The 24,127-nt window shown below is 43.0% G+C and overlaps 1 protein-coding gene across 5 annotated transcripts in view; it reads left to right on the top strand.

Moving 5' to 3' along the window:
- Positions 1–24,127, top strand: part of LOC143431333 (uncharacterized) — a 62,221-nt gene that overhangs the window by 33,909 nt on the left and 4,185 nt on the right. For 4 of the 5 annotated variants that reach the window (XM_076907985.1, XM_076907984.1, XM_076907983.1 and 1 more), the window contains 8 exons: positions 17,286–17,452; positions 17,764–17,837; positions 17,919–18,017; positions 21,524–21,872; positions 22,132–22,392; positions 22,464–22,614; positions 22,706–22,817; positions 22,919–23,990. In XM_076907985.1, coding sequence (XP_076764100.1) covers positions 17,286–17,452; positions 17,764–17,837; positions 17,919–18,017; positions 21,524–21,872; positions 22,132–22,392; positions 22,464–22,614; positions 22,706–22,817; positions 22,919–23,990 — 2,285 coding nt within the window. Of the gene's footprint in view, positions 1–17,285; positions 17,453–17,763; positions 17,838–17,918; positions 18,018–21,523; positions 21,873–22,131; positions 22,393–22,463; positions 22,615–22,705; positions 22,818–22,918; positions 24,008–24,127 lie in introns of all 5 variants that reach the window. The other variant, XM_076907987.1, reaches the window with a different exon arrangement.

The following is a 24,127-nucleotide window of genomic DNA, read 5'->3' as shown; positions in this document are numbered from 1 at the left end:
GAAGCACTGTGCGAATGGTTTGATAAGTACAATTATTTATCGATTCCATCAGTTTTTGTAGCTAGTAGACGTAAACAAGTTGTCAAGCATACGAATCGTGGCTAATGTAATTATTACTATTTGTTACATGTACGGTTGGCTATATAATTTTTTGTTCAATTATTTATCGCCAGATTAGTTTTCTTTCTCGTGTTTGCTGCAATCCTTAACGATAATGATACAAATGGTAAATATTAGATGTGTTCGTAATTGGTATCGAGCAGCGAGTATTTTACTAATAATGCGACTAATTGGAAATATTCCATCGTTAGAAGTTAGAAACAGGCTCTTTCAAGCGTTAAAAGAAGCATCTAAAGTGGAGCAACCAGTTCATTTAGTTCATCCAATTTGATTTATAGCAGTGCGCGAAGAACGCCAGTGACGGGTGTGCGTCATACCAATCATTTTTTCTATTTTAATTGGAAAATGCAAATCGACTCGATGCTGTTTTTTCCACGGCTTGTGTATACTATGACGCTCGTTAAAAGGAAAATATTAAAAAAAGTAGCGCGAAAGAAGGGAAAAAAGTGTGTCCTCAATTCTGCAGCAACTTGAAACCTATTTTCCATGCTTGATAAATATATTTCCATAGATCTGTTTCTTTGGAACTATCGAAGTCGTCAAAAAAACGTTGAATCTCTCTTCTCCTCACGAGCTTTCCAAGACATTTCAAATAATACAAACCACGCAAGTTTGATTCTGCCTTCTTCTTCCACATCGACACGAGACCAGTGCAGAATTGCTAAAAAGCAACGATGTGAACAAACCACGCAAGTTTGATTCTGCCTTCTTCCTTCACATTGACGCGAGACCAGTGCAGAATTGCTAAAAAGCAACGATGTGAACAAACCACGCAAGTTTGATTCTGCCTTCTTCTTCCACATCGACACGAGACCAGTGCAGAATTGCTAGAAAACAACGATGCGAACTCAGAAAGTTAAACGTCCAGCCTTTTAAAACCCCTTCCCAGTCCTAAACTTTTCCAGTGTCCACTGATAAATGTCACGCGATGGAAAAGAACGGTGGCTAATTAAATCAGGCGAAAGTGTCGTTGGCCGTTCGATGCACGCGATCCTAATCTCCGCCATCGCGGCGTTTCTCCAGGTTTAATTGCAACCGCGTGCAATTATGACAGGCGTATCGCCCTGGGGCCGAATTAAAAGCCGGCCAGGTAGATTCGCGCACTTCGTTACACGTTTCAGCGATCACGCGTGCCGTTGTTTCTTTTTGCGAGCATAAAAATACTCCAGCTCGATTCCAGCCAGTGGAATCGTGGATTTACACGACACTCGAATCACCACGAAGGACTGGTGCTTGCGATAACGATTTGGTTTATTCGTTTTTTGAACATTCATCGCGGTTTGAGATTTTCATTTCGTTCGTCGTCGTCTGAAATTTTCACTCGCGTATCAGACTGTTTCTCGCCACAATTTCAGCGTAACTTCGACTGGCTCATTGTTTCGCGTGGACGTGGGTTGATTAAGAATCATCGAGACACATACACACGCGGAAATTCGGCGAGAAAGAGCGGAAAAGAATGGTCGGAAGTCCGTATCCGTTCGTAACTGGCTACATGGAGGGATTGCATTCTCGTCACGCGTTTCGTCTCGAACGAGGGATACGAGATGCGTACAGCATCGATATCTTCGATGATGGTTAACTCTTTCGTTCTTTAGAGCGATTCGATTTCTCGAGCCCTTCGTGCTCGATCGAGCGAACATCTCGTACGATAAAAAACGCCAAAATTCGAATTAAGCTTGGACGAGAAATCTCGTTGCATCGACGAGTGTTTCGTTCGCGTGTTTCTGCGGTGTAAGTTTGGAGCTCGAAAGTAAAGTCCACGCTTTAATAGCAGCTGCACGCATGCAAATTGGCCTTTAAAAATGCTTATCAGTCGACTACTTTTTATCTTGTTTTAACCAGTCATTCACGGTGCCCACTTTTTCTTTCTCTCGTCTTGCTCGATCAGTGCTTTCTAATTATTTCAGAATAACAAGCGTCGATAGAACTTATTTTCCGAAACATCCGAGTAGAACGTGCAATCGCTGCTTCTGTTTACGTGGTATGTAAATCGATTCTCATTAGCCTGAGTAATAACAATCGTGGAGTCATAAAACCATATAAATTTACAGTTCCATTCTATTCTCTTATTCTATCGTTATGGTTGAAGTATTTAATTCTACTTCACTGTCATTATTACGTTACCTCTTGGAGTCGTTAATTCTAAGAATATCTGTCCTTTTACAGTAGATTTGGAAAATTTGCTGGCGAAGTAAAATTGGTTTGATTCCTCTGAAATGCGATGTAAATTTGATATATATTAATCTCAGTGGAAAATGGACTGTATGGCCATTGCTTGAAATAAAAGTGTTAGGTGTGTGCGTGTGTGTGTGTCTCTGTGTGTACAGAGATAGGTGGGCAGAGGAATCGTATGTTCCGCGTACGGATTTAAAAGCGTCGAATCAGACGGTAACGTGGACGTGGGAGAAAATCATTATATCCATTTGACATTATTACCGCGTTCGTTCGAAGCATTCAGACGGATATCTGCTCGTTACTCGTTACGCGAGCCCGGCTGGTATAACTACGGCAATTTTCAACGTGTCGCGGTCGCCAAAAATACACAAGCTGTCTCCAAAATTCGATAAAGATTTTTCGGCGACAATCGACGCAAATTTAGCGTACAATTTTCGTACCCTGGCTCGTTAACAGCGAAAGAGATGAACGACGCTGAAACTCACCTGGAAAATTGCTGTGATTAGGCGGATCAAAAGTATTTTCCGTTTCCAATGAAATTCAATTCTTTTCGTATGAAAAGTGAGACGAGATATAAATTTTATTTTGTCGCTGAAAAACGATACTCCGTTTTGGTACTGTTCTATCGATATCGAAACGAAGAAAATCATGGTATAGGATTGTACACTGTTTCTAGCCAGACGAAACCTCGTGTAATCTGATCAGTGGTACCTCCAGCTCTCTGTCATAGTTGAAATCGAGTGAAGGAAAATTGGATATCGTTAAAGAAGGAAACAAAGGGGACGGGCGGAAGAAATGTGAAAACTCTCGCGAAACGTGAAACGAACGAGTTCCCACACGTCGCGCGCGGATATTTTTAAAAAGTAAGAAGCCTCGCGCGCGCGACACGTGTAAGCTTCCGTTTCCATTCCCGCGGTTGAACGGTTCCTCTCGCACGCGGAATTGTTCGCAGTTTGCACAGCGACGCTAACTACGCCCCGCGGAAGTTAAGCAGGTGGGAGTTTTCATTTAGCGAACGGTAGCCACCGTTGGGACGCGCAAGAACAGAAAATTAATGCGCGCTTTTAATCGACCGCCTCGTTGGAGCGAGGAAAAGTCTCGAACAAGGTTGCCACACGCAATGGCGAGCGTTCGAATGAAATCGAAGGGCGCGCGAAAGGATACGCTGCGTCACTCTCGTCTGACTACTTGCTGTCCGTTTCTACTTGCTAGATGCATGTATAGACAAGCAGTCTAGCGAGTGCATCAGAAATGCGCGTTGGCTCCAACTGACGTCGATGATGTGAGTAAGTAACGAGCGTCATCAAGGTTCTTCCTGATCGTGCTTGTGAAATTATTGTTGACACTGATGGTTAATTTAAGATTTGTTATTGAATTATTGACGCCGCGTCTTTTATTAGATGAAACAGATAGTTACTCTATATTCATACTGTTTTCTTCGATGTAGCCTAGAAGACGTGCGATGAAAAATAATCTTGAGGCTCTGATATTAAAAGAATATCTCACGAGAAAGAGCAAATCGAATAGGGTATACATAAACATTTCAACGGTCCCTAAAGGATTCGAGACTGGACTGAAGTTACCCCAAAGGGAAGTTAAGGATCTTCTGTTCTTCGAATGTAGAGATATCCTAAAAACAACGTGGAATTACGAGCAATTCACGTCCGTTACTTCAATAAGGTTCGTGTTAAATATAAGAACAGAGCAGCAGTGCCGCGAAAATACGTTCTCCCTTCGTCCCTAGTGTAAAACCAAGCCAGACAGAGGGCTGGAGGATGTTGGAGGTGGAGGTAGGCATTGGAACGTGGGCTTCCACGAGCTGGTTCTCCCTTTCGCTCGGTTCTCCCTATCCCAGTCAGGATTTCGGGATCTGGGGGGAGGCGAGGCAGCAACGTTGCGAAGGTCACCTTCCTCTACCACCCTCACACACCCTAACGAAGGGTGGTCATGGTCGAACGCGGTTCACGGCAGACAGAGAAGACTGCAGGAGAAAAGTAACAGCGATGAAAAGAATGCGTGAAACCGTGGAACACGGTTTCATGCACTGCCAGAACGAGTTTCGAGTCCTCGTTCCGTGCGTTAAGAAATTATTTTTATTGTCAGGAATCAAGTGATCATTTTTCTTCGTTTAAACGGCGATAATTAAGAATGTTGGTGAATAGGATGCGGAGATTGTGAAACTATATTTAGATGTAATTTGTATCGTTTGGAAGTAGCTAAAAATTTGTGCAGGCCGCGAGTATTGAAATTTTTGTATCGATATTTTGTCTCTGTGTGAGAATTTTTAGTATTATTCAACTGTCCTTCGTGTAAAATCACTTTTTCTGCGTATCGATGCTTTCCAGGTGTTATTCAACTTTCTTTTTAAATTTTTATTCAATCGCTCTGTATAAATATTGGATACAATCGATCACGTTTTCATAGAATTGAATATTCATGTTATATATTTATATTATGCGAACAAATTGAGGATTGAAAATATTTGCAAAGATTAGTATGGAAAAGAGGTCCGCGATCGTTAAAAAAAAGTATTTTTACGCGACCGACGATTTAATGTCAATACGAAAGAGAGACATGTTTTTCATATTAAACAAATTTGTAAATTACTTCTACTATTCTGTTACTTACTAACTCTGTGCGTGTACAGTTTTAAATCCGAACGACGTATATTGTGGATCAATGAATCAAAAGATGACAGAATTTTGGACCCCTCTGTCGCTTCTGTGGCTTCGTTTCGTAGGTCAGTTTCCTTGAGCTCTTTCATCCGCTCGATTCGTGCTCGAATAATGCAAATGTTACCAGATGACTGAACAGAAATTAATGGGCCCTATACTCGGAGCCAAAGTAGATTCTAAATTTGCGATCCCGATCGCCCACCAGCATCCACAATGCGTATCCAACAAATGAATCCACTGAAAATAATTTTCTGCGAATCCTCGAGACTTGTTTACTCCACTTGTTTACCGCCAGAACTTTCGGCCGTCACAGGGAAAATTACCATTGCAACTGCGTACGCTCGTTAAACGAGGATTAATCCAGATGTGCCCTCTTCTAATCTTACATCTCTAAACAAACGTTTTACAAGGATGATTCGACTAAATAATCATAAGTTAAACAATCTTCGTGACGTTCTACAACCTGGTTGACACGCTGCCAAATTTATTAAATTATTATATATATTTGCGAAATATCGTCTAGAAATTTCTGCATTCGCGTATACCGTGCTCGCATAAATATTTGTCGCGTTATCCGTTTGAAGTTCGAGGGACGTGAACGTGTGGCAGGAATTTTTTGTTCAGGTCTCTGAATTTAGCAATGCCCATCAGATTCGAAGAATGCACCTCGTTTGTGACATTTGCGTGTGACTTTCGCGACTGGCCTGGCAGAATCTTGCGACTAACTCCGTCCGCGTGTGACGATGGAAGCTATTTAGCCGTGATCCCGACGCAGAGGTCCGCCAAAATCGTCGAGGGTGCACGCCAGACCGTGCACCTGGCGCGGCTGAGCGCTCAGCCAATTTTTGCTGAAAACGCTGGCGTATGCAACGCGCGCGTCCCGTGTCGATGCTGGCGAACCACGCCCGTGCACGGGGATACGTCGCCTTTCCGCGGTAAAGAAAGGGAGAAATAACGACGTGGACGCGGCTGGGTGAGTGGCGGTGGCCTGTCGACGGGGGAGAATAAAAAGAGCAATCGAAAGGAACGAGGCGCTCGATTAAGAAATAATGAAACAAAATGACAGCGCGCGCTTCGCCACGATGGAACGAGACGGCAGGAGGGGAGCTGTAAGATGAAAAGAGAGGACAAAGTCTGGTCGATTGGACGTGGTGTGCGTACATGTTCGCGTTGGAGGATAGAGGGGACGTGATGATTTATGATCCTCCATTGGCTAGCGATGGCAACCAAGCTCAATATGAACTTGCAAATCTCACGGAATTTTAACATCCAACTTTTACTTAACAACCTTACGATCGAACAAAAAATATAAATCATTTTCAAGGGAACGACGAAACTTTCGAACGTATTCTGGTATTACTGGAAGACCAAGTTTCGCTCGATAAGCGTGCACAAGGGACTCGTAGTTCACCTCGCGTGGCATCGGTTATACGAAAATCCTGCTCGTTGCTTTCGATATCTTTATCGCGGGTTCGAATGCGATCTGTCCGCGTGCAAAGCTTATTTGCGAAATGCTTGAGCCCGTCACTACTGTCGCGAGGGAGCGACGAGGAGGAGCCGCGATGGAGAGGCGAACCGAATGAATGTGTCGGCTGCGTCGAAGGCGGCGGAGGAGGAGACCAGATAGAGTTGTGTGGAATGGAAACGAAGAGACGTTGCGCGTAGCAGCGGTGGAGGGAACGAAGGAAAGCGGGAATCGGAGGGAACACCACGGTAAAAGGGATTCGGTTTCGTTGTGACGCGGCAGAGGAAGAGGGGATGAGAAAGAGAGAAAGTACGAGAGAGAGCCAGAGGGAGATTCGACGCAGAAGAGGGAATGGGTTGAGAGAGTGGTGGTGTTGCAGAGGGTCGCGAGCGTGGATACAGAGGGTCGGTGAGAGGTGGGAGAGACAGAATTCGGGGCTGTTGACCGGGCCTCGAATTCGAAAGGCTCACGCAGGCTCGTAGTGAGGCAGGACGCGGATCGCGACGGTGCCGACGACGTCGATGGGGACGACGAAAACAGCTACAACGCAGCCGCCGACACCGCCCGAATTTCACGGTGGCTCGGTTTAGGTGTAGACGCCCGCGATACGAGACCATTTCGAGTGCCATATAGAGAACGGTCTTCTCATTGGGTTCGTTCGATCGAATTCCATATAATGAATGCGTCGATTAGGGATACAGATTTTTAGATATTTGAAATGTTCATCGTTTCCTTGGAATTGTAACTTAGTTTTGGTGTCGTGCAATAAAAAAGACGAACCAATTTCATATGATAAATGCGTCCATTAGGTATACAGATTTGTAGATATTTGAAATGTTCATCGTTTCCTTGGAATTGTACCTTAGTTTTATTAGTTAACTAGAACCAATTTCATATGATAAATGCGTCGATTAGGGATACAGATTTTTAGATATTTGAAATGTTCACCGTTTCCTTGAAATTGTAACTTAGTTTTGGTATCGTACAGTAACAAACTAAATAGCATTTTCATTTTTACGTATTTATTCGATACACTTGTATTGTATTATATTCTTCGAATCGATGACACATTAAAAACAGATAAGTGATTACAACGATAAGTATCGAAACATTGTATGTTTCTATACAATAGATAATGTTTAATGACGTTATTCGAGTAGCAGATTTTCCAGGTATTTGAAATTATACTTTGTATAATTTGCGGTTTTTGAGGTAGGTCTTGCATAGCTTGGAAATAACAGGCGTATCGGCTTAAGCCCTCAGGGAATAATGGCACGGTTACCGTTGGGATTGCTACGCGATGCAAGTATTGATCTTTCGACGATACTGAATCGATTCGCGAATAATAATAAGCAAGCAATATCGCAACAGGTTATATATAACAGATTTGCGCACAAGCGCGGTTATAAATTTATCAGTCCACATTTTTCTTCGCAACGGAGATCGAAACTTGCCGAACGTGGCGAGCAAGTGGATCTTATTTCGAGCGTAGCCTTATCACTGTAGTTATCGCGTTGTTTGTTTTTATTCTTGCATCAACAAGAAATAATTGAAAAGTGCTGTAAGCAAACACCTGTGAAATCCACAATTGACACACCGGCTTCCAATCGAATTGTTCAAACATCTTCCTCAGCGTCGTCTTGCGCAATCAAAAGCGATTTCAACGCAAAAATCCGTTTCGAACGTCCATTTACATACCGTGCAATGTCGATAATGGTAGTTGACTATATCATAAGCCCGATCAAAGTCTACTACACCTTCTGTACATCTAATCTACTTCACCCAACCACTTCATGGAGCTTATCAGTCTTCTTCGATACCATTCTCAATGACCAGACCATTCCACTAGACTACGTCACGAATCGTATTAAAGTCCCGATTGAGTCTGTGAAAAATCCTCCTCGATAAACCTCGATAATCTCTGTTTGACTATATCTATGTATTCCGATAAACTATGTCGTTCGCAACGATCGTTGGAAACGATACATTGAGACCTCTATCAACGATGGAAGAACCGCTCCACTCATCATGCGCGTTAGTCCACTCCGGAATAAACACTGAAAATAATACAACTGGCAAATATATTCCAAATTTCGAGCATCGAAACAATGTTCATCGATCTTTAAAAATCGATCGAATAATCCTCAACGATACCAGTGCACCTCAGCTTTAAATGTATACCCTCGAAGCCAACGATCAATTTCCATATTTAATATCCACAAAATTTCATAAGTGGTGTAAATTATACACTCGCTCCAGAACCTGTGCATCGAATCGACGTTATATACTCGAAAATCAATTGTGAACTTTTCTGGCCGCAAGGACGTTTATTCCAGGTCCTTGTTCATGCTGTATGGATTACAGTACTCATATCCAGCGAGGCGGCAAGGGACGTAACGAGGGACAGAGAGAAAGAGAAGACAAAGCGTGCGCGTGTGCAATGTTCGCGTAACTCGGTCTCTCATCGCCTCGACCTTGAACGCGTACCAGCCGCTGGGGTAGGAGTCAGAAGCGGGGTGGACTCTCTCGTCATCCAGCTCTAGACCGAAGTATCGATCCGCTGGCGAAGTTGTGTCGGCCCTTAACCATTCGTAAACCCCTTTCTCCCCGTCGTGGCGCGGGTCGAAAGTCTGGAGGCCTCGTTGAACAGAGGGGGAGAAGAGATACGCCAGGACGAGGCGACTCGGAGGGCGAGTTGCTCGCGAGGGTCATGGATTTCGTGGCCCCAGCGCGAAAACCCCTGACGGCCAGCATTGGAGGGAAAGTGAAAGTAAAGGCGATCGAGCGAGGCGGCTAGAACGATGGAACATTCGCGACTGATAAAAAGGTGGCAACGATAGGCCGATAAAACGATTGGCCCACGGTTTACGAGCCCATTCGTCGCAGACAAGATCGCTGCACAATGTCTGTTGACTAGCTATTCTCGCCCCGCTTGGTTTACGTTACTCGATATCGGACGGGGTTAATTGAATCTCTTTGTTCCTTCATGTTCGTCAATTTTTTTTTTTTTTAGGTAGTTGAAGTTTGTCTAGACTGGTACGATGAAAGTTTGTAAGGATGCATTGTTTTTGGGTTAGTCATTACGAGCATCGTCGCTATAAACAGCGCGCTATGGTGTGCAGACGGTGACGCGACTGCCGCCGTTTTTTTAGGTATCGATGGAATAGTTGTAACCTTGAACCTTCGACTCCCACTGGTCTTCAAAGAACTCTGCGGATTTTTCGTTTCTTCTCTGTGGACGTCGGGAGGATAAAATTGGCAATACGTTGCATTTTTCCTTCGGGGCGCTGCAACGCTTTGACCTATTAAAACGGCCTGTTCACTGTTCCGCTATGACAATTATTGATTAACAGCTATATTTACGGGGCCATTTTCGTAATTCCTGCGTTGTCGTGAAGAGCCTGCTGGTTGAACGTAACTGGACGCAGTGTCGAAAGGAAACGGAGATCAATCTTGGGAGAATTCACGAACGCCACGGTGCTCGCGATAACGTTTTATCAAAGGGGACTATTTCTTCTCCCACCACCCCGAACATTTCGCCGATTTATCAGCTATTTTTCATTGCTTCTTATCGGAACCACGCTCCGCTAATTTATAAGCAATTTTTCAATTCACTTTCGTCAGTGGTAGGCCATTAATCATTCAAATGAATCCCACCGTTTCCAATGAATTCTTACGATTCGTTTATTCAACTCTTCCTCTCTCGTATCTCCTCCTTGGTGCAATTAACCTTCTCGATTCATCATTTCGTAATTATTCCCGATATTAAGTTCATGGGAAATGAACAGTCCGCGTGATCGTCTCTAGCGATTTTTATATGACAAGAAATATTGGACTTTGCAAAATGATGCAGCTCTCTCGCATAAATTTATAAATTACTCCAGAGGGTTAAATTGAATTAAATTACAAAGTTTCAGTAGCATTCGTTTGTTCCTGAAATACACCTCCAGTCGGTTATCACTTTTTTAAAATTAATTAAATAATTCACAGAGACAAAAGTTCTGCTGCGAAAATCATGCTAATTACAGTTTATTGGAGAACATACACGGGTTGCAATTAATGTCTGTTGATTGCAGGACGAGTAAAAAATAAAATACCTACGCGTACACGTGTTATGACGATTTTGCTTAGCGGAATATGTTTCCCATTTATTTCTCCTCAACTTATTACAACAAACCAAACCATCCCTCCGAGCAATTTCAAAGTTCTCGTCCCACGCTTTGGAGAACTCGCATTCACTCTTTATGGTCGATATTCGTGCGTCAGAATTTGAATCAGTCGAAAATTCCTGTTAATGTTCATTCAACGTGGAATGGGAGCGCGATCGGGTCGGTCGAAATGTCTGGGCCGTTCGTGAATAAAACAAAGCGCTGGCCGGCTCCGCTGTTGTTGGTGGTCAGGATGAAAAGGGTTCGCTCGTCCCGCGTGCATCGATTCATTCGTCACGGATACCCCGACCTATCCAACGTGTAACGCCAGGACTTTGCCGCGCCGCCTGCTCTTTGCGCGCGTCTGTGTGTACCGCACGAGCGCGTGTGGTAACCGCATCCCGTCACGTGTGCAACGATTACGCTCTGCTTGCATATATTATGCTTCCCCTCGTCTCTCTTTCTGCCTCCCTCTCTTTCTCTCTATTTCTATCTCTCTATGCAGGAACAATGCATCGATGGCGATGTGTTGGTACTGCACCATCCATATACAAGCTGAAGTCGTGCATCTTCTCCAATTGCAATTAGAAGGAAATGTTGGGAATAACAGATGCGAGATTCAGAATGCATCAGATTCTTAGACTCACGGTTTTCGCGCAATTGTTACGTGTACAATCATCTTTCTCTTGTGGTATTCTTTTTTACTTTTTTTCAATAAAAAGGAAAGAGATGCGACTTGTTTCAATCGTGTGAAACACTCTGTACACCGATGTGATAGTCTGTAATGTGTAGTTAGACTCGATAAAGCACGAGAGCATGTGAAAGGAAGAGAAAGGAGCAAGACGAGACCCTTCTTGCTCGATAAACGGAGTTGGTGCACCCTCCCTCGTCTGCTGTCGAGAAGCCGGCTCGAATTATTTCGCAGACGGTCCCGGGGATACATATCCGAGGCACGCACCGCCACCAGCCGTGGTAACCTTCTTGGAACTGATAAAAACTTGCGAATCGAAGCTTTCACGGCACTTTGCCGAGATTAATGTTCATCGCGATTCGAACGGGCGAAGGATTCGTGCGTGAGAGTTATTTTTGCGTGGATGCAGCCAAATTTAATCGCCACGCTTATTTCAGTACACACGTTCTGGTAACTTTTCAAATATTAATTTTGATGACAAATTGCTGCGAAACAAAATTGGTGGCAAATAGAGTTTGTGGCAACAGATTGAATTTGCAGAGTTGAACTAAAAAACAAGACTTAAAAATATTTCCTCGCTATTTTATCTGAAACGTGGAGTTGGATGACTGGTTTTTAAAAGAAGGTTCTATGATGCGTTATCCGAACAGCTTTTACCTTCTTCCACGGCTTATAGTTCCCGCAAATGAGTCATATAGAACGTGAAATGGTATGCGCGTAATGGCCTTTTATGACTGATCTTTTTCACGACTTCTTTTCCGCTTTGGAGTAGGACGTGTCTTTGTTTCTATGTAGTCGTCTGGTCGCCAGACGCGCGCTAGAAAAAAAGTCACCAGTGATGTAAGCCAAACGAGAGAGGCGCTCGTTTTCGCGTCGAGGATCCACTCTGAAGAACTGTAATTAATCGCTGATAGCAAAGTAACACCGATCGGAGTCTCAGTCCAATTTATTCGCGATCACTTTAACGAGAGGTCGTCTTCGAATCGATTTCTGTTATCTTATAATTTCCTCTGAGCGCGAGGGAGGAAACAAATAAGTAACGATGAGTTGCTCGCGCGAAATGCGAACACGAAACAGTGGGAAAGTAATCGTAACCAGAATTTAATCTAACGTCCGTTTCATTCGCAACCATCGACGATAGTTGCAGCGATGGACATTACAGCGATTACAAACTGATGACTCTAGTACGTGACGAAGCTAGAAAATAAACGATCTGCGGACGTCTGCGAAATTTAATCAACGCTCGAGCATGTGTTGCAGATATACGCTCGAGTGCCAGCCAGGCACAGACGCGGGATCCTCTTCACTTCTGCGTTCAGCGTGTTAAGTCCGCGACCTGACCATCGCAATTCCGCTCGAAACGGGCCGAGTCCCGACGAAACTGTTACCAATATTTTTTTTAACCATCCCTCGCTCCGCCAACGATAACGATTGGAGCTCGTCGTGCAGCAGACGATAAAGATAATTTCGGTATCGGACGATGTTGACCTTTGCTTCAGTTTACTTTTTACATCTGTAAACTTCGTTTCACAGCAAACGTTACGGTTCAATCTAGAGAATAGTTATAGGTTTATCGAAGGACCAACTTTCCTTCGACAGAGGAGAGAAATTAATAAGTGTCGAATAGAAATTGGTTGACATTTCATATACCTTATGTTTTGGGCTTTCATTAAATGCTATCTTTCTCTGGTGTAACTGTTCAATTGTACCACAGCTTTGGATCATCACGAATCCCCCTTTTTATACTCTTTTCTCGAGTCTCACGAGGTCACTTCCCCATGGCTCTGCTCTAACTGTATCAAAACATTAAAACGGAGTTTTAGCCGGCGTTATCGCGATGATAACGCAGTCCCAAGGCCGACATCAGGATAATTGGCCAGAGTTATTTCGGCATTGTGTAACTTCGGATAACCCTGGCACGCTGATTCTCGAAAGCATCGCTGGTATCCATTGTTACGTTGGTCGCGAGGAAGAGGGGCGAGCGTTGGAAAAAGGGAGCAAGCGAAACAATCAGGTCGAGCGATCCCGTTTCAGTTTTTGCAATTTATTCAAATCCACTCGTGTATCTCTCGCTCGAATGGAAAATCACAAAGGAGCGGGTCAAACGATTTAATTGCAAGCTTGATTGTTTTAATCGGCTGGAAGCGATACGCTCGTTGCAAAAAAAAAAAAATGCGATTCTTTTTGGATAATAAAACTGGAGTTGAAAGAATAAGGTTAAAACTCGAACAGCCTTGTGTTCTTGCTTCTGCGGTCGCCTCTTATGAACGCTAATGATCCTGTATGGCTGCCTATGATCGCCAACTAAGCGCTTGACTGGATACGCAAAAGAGACACTCAGACATCGAGCGATAATATCAGTTGTTTATTGTAATCGAAGTAACTAAAAAAAAAGGAAAAAGGGGAAGTATATTAATAAAATTATTCGAGTTGTATGGGGAGTCTGAGACTCGATAGAATTTGAGTTCATCTTTAGCACAATGACGCTTCTTTCGATATTTAAACGATAAGAGGTCGTAGAGGAAAGCTTGAAGATGTCAAACGCGTAATATCTTCTCTTCTTTATTCTTATTTCTGAAATTCGATTAATTTCGCGTACAAGTTTTGCACATGGAAATTTTCTATTATTTCCATTTAATCAAGTTCGACGTGGTCGTCCTTTAAAAGGATAATGATTTTGAAAACAAGAAGGGGCAAGAGTATTTAATTAAAAATTGAATTCATTAAGTCTATCGTTGATTCTGTTTACGCGGCGTACGCGATAGGCTACGCATGAAAAACCGTTCAGTTATTAGCTAGATCGAGGCAATTTTCCAATTCGCCGAGACGCATAAAGTGCTGCACTTGAAACCGTCACTGCGCTATAGCAGTGCTTCTATTAATAACTTAGGCGTAGATTACAGTCGTAGTATAGACCTCTATTACGCATGCGTACACAACAACTGTTTCTGAACTGATATATCAAACAACATAGATTTATGATTTGCTTCATCATTTCCTGCCTTCGCTCGTAACGTATATATACGTTACGTGCCGTTAATTATGTTAAAGGTCGTTGAATCTTTTTTTCGATACTCGTTATGTCCTGGCGACGTTATATCGTTCAACGAATATTAAGCGACGATCGGTTCAAATCTGAGTCGTCCAAGGGGTTTCTTTGCGCGTCTCGACATCGTCTCGATCATTGGTACCGCGAACGAATGGAAACAATGAATAGTCATCGATCGAATAAATTCCCTCGCTCGACTGAAAAGAGCGCATAATCCGTCAAATTTTTCAGCTTTCGCGGAATAATTACGCGTCCAACGGTAAACCAGCTCGTCTTGTTACGTCATCGGTAGCTGCGATTCGATTTTATATCACGCGACAAACACGGACGACACGCACGTCCGTTGCACAAATATAATGCAGTAAAAAAATCCGAGAATACACGCTAAATGTTCGATGTAACCTCGCGGTTTTATTTCGACGCCGTTTCACCGGTGAATTTTCGAGATTAGACGGTGACACACAAAAGTCATTGAGAATAGACTGGCGCGAGACCTGGTCGGACGAACATGACCGGACGGATTCACTTGGTCCGACATATAACGAATATTTCCCTTCGAACAGACCGTGGCGCGTTAAGTAGAAACTGCCTGTGCGCGTTAGACCATTTCACGCATTGAGTGTTTTATGACAATGATTTTGGTCTCCTTTAATTTTTTTTTTTTTTGTGGATCGTCACATTGAATATTTATTTGGACATTAATTCAGAATTGTATATGGAAAGGAAGGTCTTAGAGAAGATTGAATGATGTTTCGCGCATTCGAAAGTACTTTAAATGACTTCTCGATGAAATCAGTGTTCGTAGTGTTTGTCGAAGTATACGATTGGTAGTTAAAAATGTTAATTACAATAATGCTCGAATAAATTTATACGTGTGTTACTTGATTAAATACATTGTTTACTGTACGTTACACTATATTTCCGTTATCAATTCGCGCGTCAGCTATTTGCATATCCGTCACATCTACGATGCCACGAAGCAGATAAATCAATTAATCAGACATCAAAGCTTGAACCTGTTGTTCGGAATAAAATTGTAGTTCAATTAAAATTAATTGCCCCACCGAGACGCGTCTTTCGTTCCCATCAGATTTTCCATCGGTTCTTTTTTTCTCAGATTATGTAATTTATTTAGCGTATTCTGGCAATTAAAAAATACACTATCAAAATCCAATCGAAAGATGGAAATCTTCCGCTAATTAACGCCGCGTATCTTCAAAGTTCCATATTCATGTATCTCACTTTATGAATTTGATTATTTCTGCTTATCATCGTTGTAGTATTGTACGCTATCGTTATACCGTTTCACCATCACGAAACAACCTATTTATAGCAATTATTCGTTCCTACTTCTGTTATCCGAGCAAAAAAAACTGTAATCAATCGTAATTCCTCTTCTGTTCCTCTTTTAGTCGACGAAGAAGAATTTCGATTTATAAAGGATTAAAAAGAAAACCTGTTACCACTAAATTTAACCTGTAACCGTTCGAATGGTTCTCGATTCATCTGAATCACGATATTTAGTTCGTAAAGCAACTGTTTCGCTTGTACGTATCGAGGGAACCGACACGTTACTCCGTTTCGTTCAGAATGTTGCAATTTAAATTCAAAGGAAACGGGGACATTGATGGACGTTAAATGGCGTTGACTAGACGGAATTCTCACAGCGAACGACAAATTATCACGTTACGACGTCCAAACAGTTTCACTGATGCGTAAAAAAAAAAAAAAAGAAAAGAAAGAACAAAGATCCTCGATCGCTCGAATTTCGTATCACAACGACCACGCCAATCGTTGTGGTTCTTAATATGCACATACGCGCGAAGAATACAAGCTACTTCTCGATCTATGGTCGACAATGAAATTATGCAATATAAAAACCGTACAATGGATTCCGATTTATTAAAAACAGAAGGCATTTGCATTTATACTCGAATACGTATTCACTAAATATACGTGAAGTTCACAGGCAGCTGCAGCGACGTGTAAACAAATTACATAACATTTATTACAATGATGTGTATATAACGCGTAACGTATATACGATAATATAAATGCGATTGGCTTCAACAAATCGGAATTCATTATACGTTCCAGCAATTTTTACACGTTGAACCGCGTTTTGCACGCGACTCGGTTGTGTGCCGTGGAAGGCTTGCTCGTGCAATTATTTTCGTGGTTGCACTCGCACGCTCGACGCGCGATGAGATTTTAGATGCCACGATAGATATTGCATTCGTGTCCTTTCCATCTCGCGTTAGGGAAAAAACGCGAGATACGAAACGCGATACGAGAGACCAGCAAGCTTCGTCGAATTATCGTGGGATCTCGAGCTCTGCGCTCGATGTCGGAGCGGAAATCGCGCGATCGATCGACGATCACCTGTGATATCCGTTTAGCTTTAAATACATCGCGTTCCTTCCTTCCTGACAATAATTTCGAAACATTCTTTTTCCAAAGATGCAGCAATGCTTGCACATATGTATGTAGACAACTATAAGTTATTGCGGTAGATTGGTAGACGTGGTACGTGAATGCAGTTTCACATTTTACCTTCGATTTACACACTACTTTTTCTAGGCAATCTCACTTTTACCAGATCGAAATCTAGTCTCCTTCTATCTTCGAGCTGTGACTCTGATATTAATTTATTTAAGTGACATGCAACTATGTGAAAAATGCCACATGACATCAGTTCCTTGTGCGACTGTTTTTCTATTTTGACAAATTAAACGTTTCGAACGTCATCTCGCGTGCACTCAAGCAAGCGATCCGATCGCTTCGATGACTTTCATTATCCCGACTCGTATCCGGATAATTGCACGATTGAGAAACAGTGAAGTCACGATCCTCTGGCCTGTTTTTCTACGTAAAAATAACGCAATGTTTGTGCACCGTTCGTGCCACATAAATTGTTCGAAGAAATTACCTAACACGAGGCTCTTCCCTGTTCTCGTTACAGCAATCCAAGAGCGTCACGGAACATGGCAGAGAAACAACGCCGCGACAATCTCAACGCGAACATCTCGGAAATGGCGGCACTTGTACCTGCTGTGGCAGAGAGCCCCAGGAAGATGGACAAAATCTCCATCCTGAGGCTAGCTGCCGCTTTCCTCAGAATGCAATATAGTGAGTTCATTAATCCGAGGCAGTCTCGCGGCTGCTCGACTTATCGATCGCGTTTGACCTGTTAACTGGGGCAATCTTCGATCCATGGCTAACTTGTCCATTGTTAATCGATAAATCGCGAGTTTGTCCGTTTATCTGAAAATTATACGCGCGTCTAACGGTAAAGTAATAAGAATGGAAATCGTCGAGACTCGTTCAGCGCGGTAGAGACATTTTTACAGGACGAGTTAACTCGCCCTCACCCCGGTTAAAAGGTTAACAGGCGTTTATCCGCTAATCAATTCATGCGTGCCCGTCTGTGCATTTTGCAGCGCTCGGACGTGGCACAGTCGACTTTCTACCTCGAGAACTTGGCGAGCTGGACTTGGAACAATACATCGTCGACGTGAGTACTCGTAAATCGATCCAGTCCTGTTATAGTTAGACACGTTGAACGCGTTTAAATCGTTTTTGTTAACCGTAACAGAACTTGATCGAAAGCGGGGGATTCTTTATCGTGGTCACGACCACCGGGAAAATAGTTTACGTCAGCCGGCAAGTCCAAGAGCACCTCGGTCATACTCAGGTAAATTTTTCATCGCTCACGTTCCTTCTGCTTTCTTAGTTAAGTCGTAGTTTACTGCTGAGAGACGGAATAAGTTCGAGTTTGCGCTTAGATACTATATCTGGCGCGATTAAAGTGAAGTTTTTCTACACTTTCATTTTATTTCGAATTCTCTTTTGTAAACCTTGTGGAAAACGGTAGATTAGATATTAAATGTTTTACAATATCAGAGGAAATCTGAGTGTTTTTCTTTTTCTCTTTTTTTTTTTTTTTTTTTAGATAAATTCTTTATTTCTTGACTATTTATTTTTATACTAGTACAGTAAATTAAATGTTAAATAACGATAGTATAAATATTCCGCTTCCACCTTTCCTTTTTTATCCTCCCTTTATTACATCAACGTTTTTTTTTTTACAAAAAGTTGTTCCCTCTGTAAACTCCAACTCTGTCGATGGTATATTCGCTATACTTCATAAAACTTTCGCCCTGCACTCAAACTTTACTCTTATCGCACGCTCGTCCCACTCACTTAACGTACACGTAATTACCACACGGACACGCACAATTTTCAATTCTATTTTCAATCTGAAAAATTACATCGTTCCATCAACGTACGTGCTGTCGTTTAATTTATCTTAAATTATTATCATTTATTATCTCCTCGTTATTAAAAGTACAGAGTGGGAGTACCTTTTTTCCTCTCGCATAATAAACTGACATCGTCCTTTTCCTTTCTTTTATCTTATCGAAGAAACCAGTAGAATCTAAGGGAGAAGAAAAGCTGTTTATCATTTTTTTCTAATACAAAGTAGGTCGACAGAATGGTCTGTGCAGTATTGATCGAAGAATAGCGAGAAGTTTCATTCTTTGTTGCAAAAGTTCTCTTTACGCGGCGGTTGCATTAATAAAAAGCGGCGATCCAACTGCAGTTATGCAGCGAAACGTAGCTCCGTGCCAAGGATTCGGAATTATCGATCAAATAAGCGCAACGCAAACAAACCGCCACGGCAACTGCTAAGCACCCAGGAATTCTTTCCCGTCGCGTATCGAACCGATATACAAATATGTGTGTAGAAACGAGATTCACTGTTCCACACGTCAATCGATTCCGCCAGTTATCGCTGCTCGATATCACGGCCATTTTTCGTCTTCGAGCCATCTCCATGGACGAACTCTTCTAAAACGTACACCCCCGTCGATATTTTTGCCGGACGATAACAAACAACTGCTCGATGCTTATTTATAACCAACTGGATGACACGACGATTGCACCTCGCCGCGAATGGTACGCTCGTGCATCGAAGTAAAGCCATCAATGAAAAAAGAAACGTCTGCCGTCCCTTTTGTTCGTCGTCAGACGTCTCTATCTCGTTCCTCTTGTTCTCTTTCATTTCCTTTCCTTCTTTTTTTCCTGCCTTCGCGTACGTATGCACACCGTTCACTTTTGTTATATTTATTGGCGATAACCGGCTACGTGACGCAAACCCGATTCTCAATCGAATTGTTTGCCGCACGTGTGCAGGTTCCGGATTATTTCGAACAGAATCCGTAGGATTTAGGTGAATAACGAATGCTGCGACGGACGTGTACGTACGGTTCCGAAGAAAAAACAAAGAGAGGAGAGGAGAAATTTTAAAGATCGCCGGGGAGTATCGCGCGGGGGCAATGGGAAATCAAGAGCGAGAGAGGGAACGAGAGGGAAAGGGAGAAAAAGTGGGAGGATAGGAAGGTAAATAATATACTATGAAAGAGGAATTTTTCAGGCACGTGTTTCACTCTGTGCTTTTGTGCAGAGCAGATGGAACAGCAAAAATGCTCCTCGCTACTTCAGCGACACGTGCACTCTGTTATTTTTCAAAAAAGAGGTCAATGCGTTCCATCTTCTTTTTTCCTCCTCGTGTAATAACTGGAATCTATCGATACCACGTTTTGTTTTTATTTCGCACTGCAACGCTCGTCGCACCAAAATTCAATCCCGTGTTATTGAAATTTCTCACGAACGAAACAATTAATGCCAATTTTATGTACGATGTATATATATATTTATATTTTAATTTTAATAATGCGTTATTAAATGTTAAACGTTCGTGGTATTAGTGTTCACGAAAGTTACGCCCGCAATATCGGACCAATATTACTTCGTTACGAACTTTCATAACTGGAAACCCTTTAAGTTGAGGAGCGTCAGGGAATAACGAATGGAGTTCCCGCTGAAACTTTAGATTGCAGTATCCCGATAATTACGGAAGCTCCGATTCGGAAATATTCTTTTCAACTTCATTTAATGCGCCATCAGCCCCTCGCCAATCGAAACGCAGCCTCGTGCGGCACTGTAGACCGTGTTCCACCTTTAAGCGGACCACTTTGAAGATCATCCACCGTCGTTCACCATACTTCAACACGAGCTTATCCTAAATACCAAAAAAAGAGAAGATCTGCGACGTGTACCGGACAAAAAAGCAAAGTAAGACCGAGTGGGACCAAGTCGAGTCCCTTTCTCTCTCTTTCTCCAACTCCTCCCTCTTCAAGCTTCGAAGACCAGGCTTCACTTCGCAGGTTCTACCAGCTTGAAAAGCAAAAAGCGCCTGTTCTATCGATCCATGTGGTTCCGTAGAAACCGGCAGCCGTGGCGCTCCAGATTCGTGCGTAACGATAATTCGACACTCGAGCGGTAACGAACCTGCTTGCTGCTGGCTGGCCAAGTTCCGGCTTCGTAGTGTAAGGACACCCAGGATAGGTGATAGGAGAGGGGAAAAAAAAAAGAAGGACAGATCGAGAGAGATCGAGGAAGAAGAGACGCGAGAGGATCGGGAGGGAGTAAGCTGCGAGGAAGAGTGGCAAGGGCGAGGAGAAGGAGAAGGAGAGCGAAGGCAGGGCGCAGAGTTGTTTGCGCGGGATTCTCCAGGTTTTTTAAGGAGATAGTCACAATCAGCCGGTATTGTTCTCAAGGAGAAACTCCCCGCAGCGATAACCACGTCCCGTCGCCTACGTAGTGCACCACGTTCGTCAGGATGCAGGAGGAGACCGGGAAGGAACGCGTGGATCGCGTAGTTCCTCCGCGAGTTTCAACGACGATCGAAAGCTTCGCGAAGGTTAACAGAGTTGAGGCTCGTATCGACGGGATTTACCGCGTGCTCGTTGTGACAAGGCCTGTTGAAGTTGAACTTTGATACTGATTGGATTCGTCTCCCTGATCTCGCGTATTGATCGCACACGGGTGATTTCTCGTTGGTCCAGTTTTAACTTTCACGCATATTTATATAACAAAACCATTCGTTACTCATTTATGCAGTAGTTACATTGAACGAACGAATAATCGTTTTGATCGATTAGAGAATGAAACAAATTCGTTGGATCAATTATGCAGACAATTTTTAATTGCGATACTTTAAACGACAGCTTCGATCAGATTTCTTAACTCGTTCGAACCATCCACCTGTCCTTCAATCATCAATCTCTTTCCGTAACCCATCTCTGTGATTCTCCATCTAAAGAACGGTTTGTTCCAATAAAAATGACATTACAGACGGATCTGCTGGGCCATTCTCTCTACAGCTTCGTGCATCCCAAGGATCTAGAGGAGCTGACGAAGAACCTCACCGTAGACGAGATGCAGAGTACGGCGTCCTCGTCCACGTTGCAAATCACCGACGGCACCAACGACAACTCGACCTCGTCGGAAGACTCCACACCACCGAAGAACGAGAAAAGACCGTTCCGCGAACAGAGGCGGAGTTTCGAACTTAGATTGCTGCACCGCACCGCGTCAAGGCGGGAGCACACGCAGTACGAACGGTTCGAGATCTCCGGAATGCTCAGGCTCGCCGATGCTTGCAGGAATTCCGAATCGAATGCCAATCGAGCGAAACATCGAGGTGAGAGTGCGCGCCATCGTGGTCTGAATCCCTTTGGAGACTAGTCATCGATAAACATTGCTAAACATTCGATATCGTTAATACCATCAATCGAAGATGTTGCAATAATGAAAAGATAAGGAATCAATCTTGCTGGTATCGTTGTTTAAAATTGAATTTTTAATGAGAAGCAACTGAAACGAACTGACGGAAGATAAAAACCAGTTTGCACTGAATATGAAGTAGACACTGTATTAATCGTTCCTGTGTTATCTTGCAGAAGTGAGTTCAACCAGCAACGATATCGTTTTCGTGGGTGTTGCACGGTTACTGATGAGGCGGCCCATCACCAAAATATCGATCATAGATGCGAACAAGGACGAGTATATCACCCGACATTTAGTGGACGGCAGGATCATTTATTGCGACCACAGGGTGTCAGTGGTTGCTGGCTACTTATCCGAGGAAGTCTCGGGTATGAGCGCCTTCAGTTTCATGCACAAAAATGATCGTATCTGGGCGATGGTTGCGCTTCGTCAAAGTAAGTACGGCTATCTTTAAATAGCATTTTAACTTAATTAGAAGTATGCAATAATTTTTAATTATTCGCAGTGTACGATCAAGCAGAGACGTGTGGATCGTCCTGCTACAGGCTAACTTCGAAAACTGGAGAACCTATTTATTTGCGCACCCATGGATACTTGGAAGTCGATAAGGACTCCCTAATAGCAGTATCCCTTGTTTGCATAAACACATTAGTATCGTAAGTCTTGCAACGTTGTTTTATTTCTATGGGGTTTCGTCTATGCTTTGTTCCAAAAATTATCGAATGTAATAAATTGGTCGTTTTTTAGGGAAGAAGAAGGTAGAAAGCTGGTGAAACAGATGAAGAAGAGATTCTCTGCTACGGTATCTGAAACCATGAAAGCGATGATCCAAAATGGAGATGACCCGTCACTTGACTTGGTAATTTTCGTGGCGACTGATATAACATTTTAGATAGAACCGAGAAAACATTAGATGGTGATCATCAGAAAACTATTATAATTATTTAATTATACTTTCAGGGTCCAGACTCGCCCCAATCAAGTACAAAGAGCAGCGTTGAAGACACCTCGGAATTAGAAAACGCCATCACATATCTAGTTAGCGATCTGTCGTCGCCTCTTCCGGAAGACTGTCTCACTACGTGTCCGGTACCAAACGAACAATACATGAAAGCAGCGATGATTTCGCGACACTTACCGCCAGCTGCTACTCAAGCCAAAAAGCTCGGTATCGACACGATCGACCACTACCTGATGGTGCAAGGCAAAGTGACTCGAAATCCAAAACACGATTCGAAGACGAACAAAGAAACTAACTCGAACGAAAGGCACGAAAGCTCGAGGTCATCAGGGCAAACAATAACGATCCACGAAGTAACGAATCAGATGCATAATATACACGATAGCGGGACACAAAGTGAACAAGGTTCGCCGCGAGTTAACAGTGTGACGGTGAACGAATTAACTGTAGATCCATGCATGAATACTCCACGAGATTCTGGCAAGCTTCGCCTTGATATACCTCAGAACATGGACATTTTAAGTCCCGTAATGGCGGTCAAGGAACCCGTTGCAAATGATACCAGTTCGTACGCGTTGTGCAGAAATAGCCCGTGCGACGTTAAAGTCGAACGAAGCACGGACATTTACAAGCATCAACAAGAGCCCATTGTGGACTATCTCGAAAAGAATGGTATTTGCGACGCGAAAAGTCATCAGTATTCGCTGAAGAGGATATACAGCGACGAAGATATTAGGACAGGTTGCAATAAGAAAAGACACAGTAACGTTTCTTACTCATCGCCAAATGCAAGCGACGAACAGCAGAACGTTTCGTACGTTGAATGCAAGCCTTTCGTTGCCGATGAATATTCGGAGCTTTCGGCAGACTTTAACCAGTACAACAACGTAAATCTTCCATTGTTAAAAATTGAAGGATCTCCGAATTCAACTTTAAACGAGGTCATCGGTGATTATCAGCAGGTGGATTCGAGCGGTTCGCTTATACCATCGAATCCGGATTGCGATGATTTTATCGACGATTTGAAGGATGATCCATTGCTGAACCCAAGTCTGGAAGAAACAAATCCAGGTACCGAACTCAGTACAGTAACACTCAAAATGTAAATGGTCACATTTTACATATTATATCATTGATTTTATCAAGCCTGTCTTTTTATAGTAAGCTAAGTTTAGTTAGAATTTCGTAAGATTTTTACATTCCCTACG

This window comes from Xylocopa sonorina, chromosome 17, assembly GCF_050948175.1.
Source record: "Xylocopa sonorina isolate GNS202 chromosome 17, iyXylSono1_principal, whole genome shotgun sequence".
Taxonomy (NCBI): domain Eukaryota; kingdom Metazoa; phylum Arthropoda; class Insecta; order Hymenoptera; family Apidae; genus Xylocopa; species Xylocopa sonorina.
The sequence above is the reverse complement of the archived record's forward strand: the minus strand, read 5'-3'. Positions and strand labels throughout refer to the sequence as shown.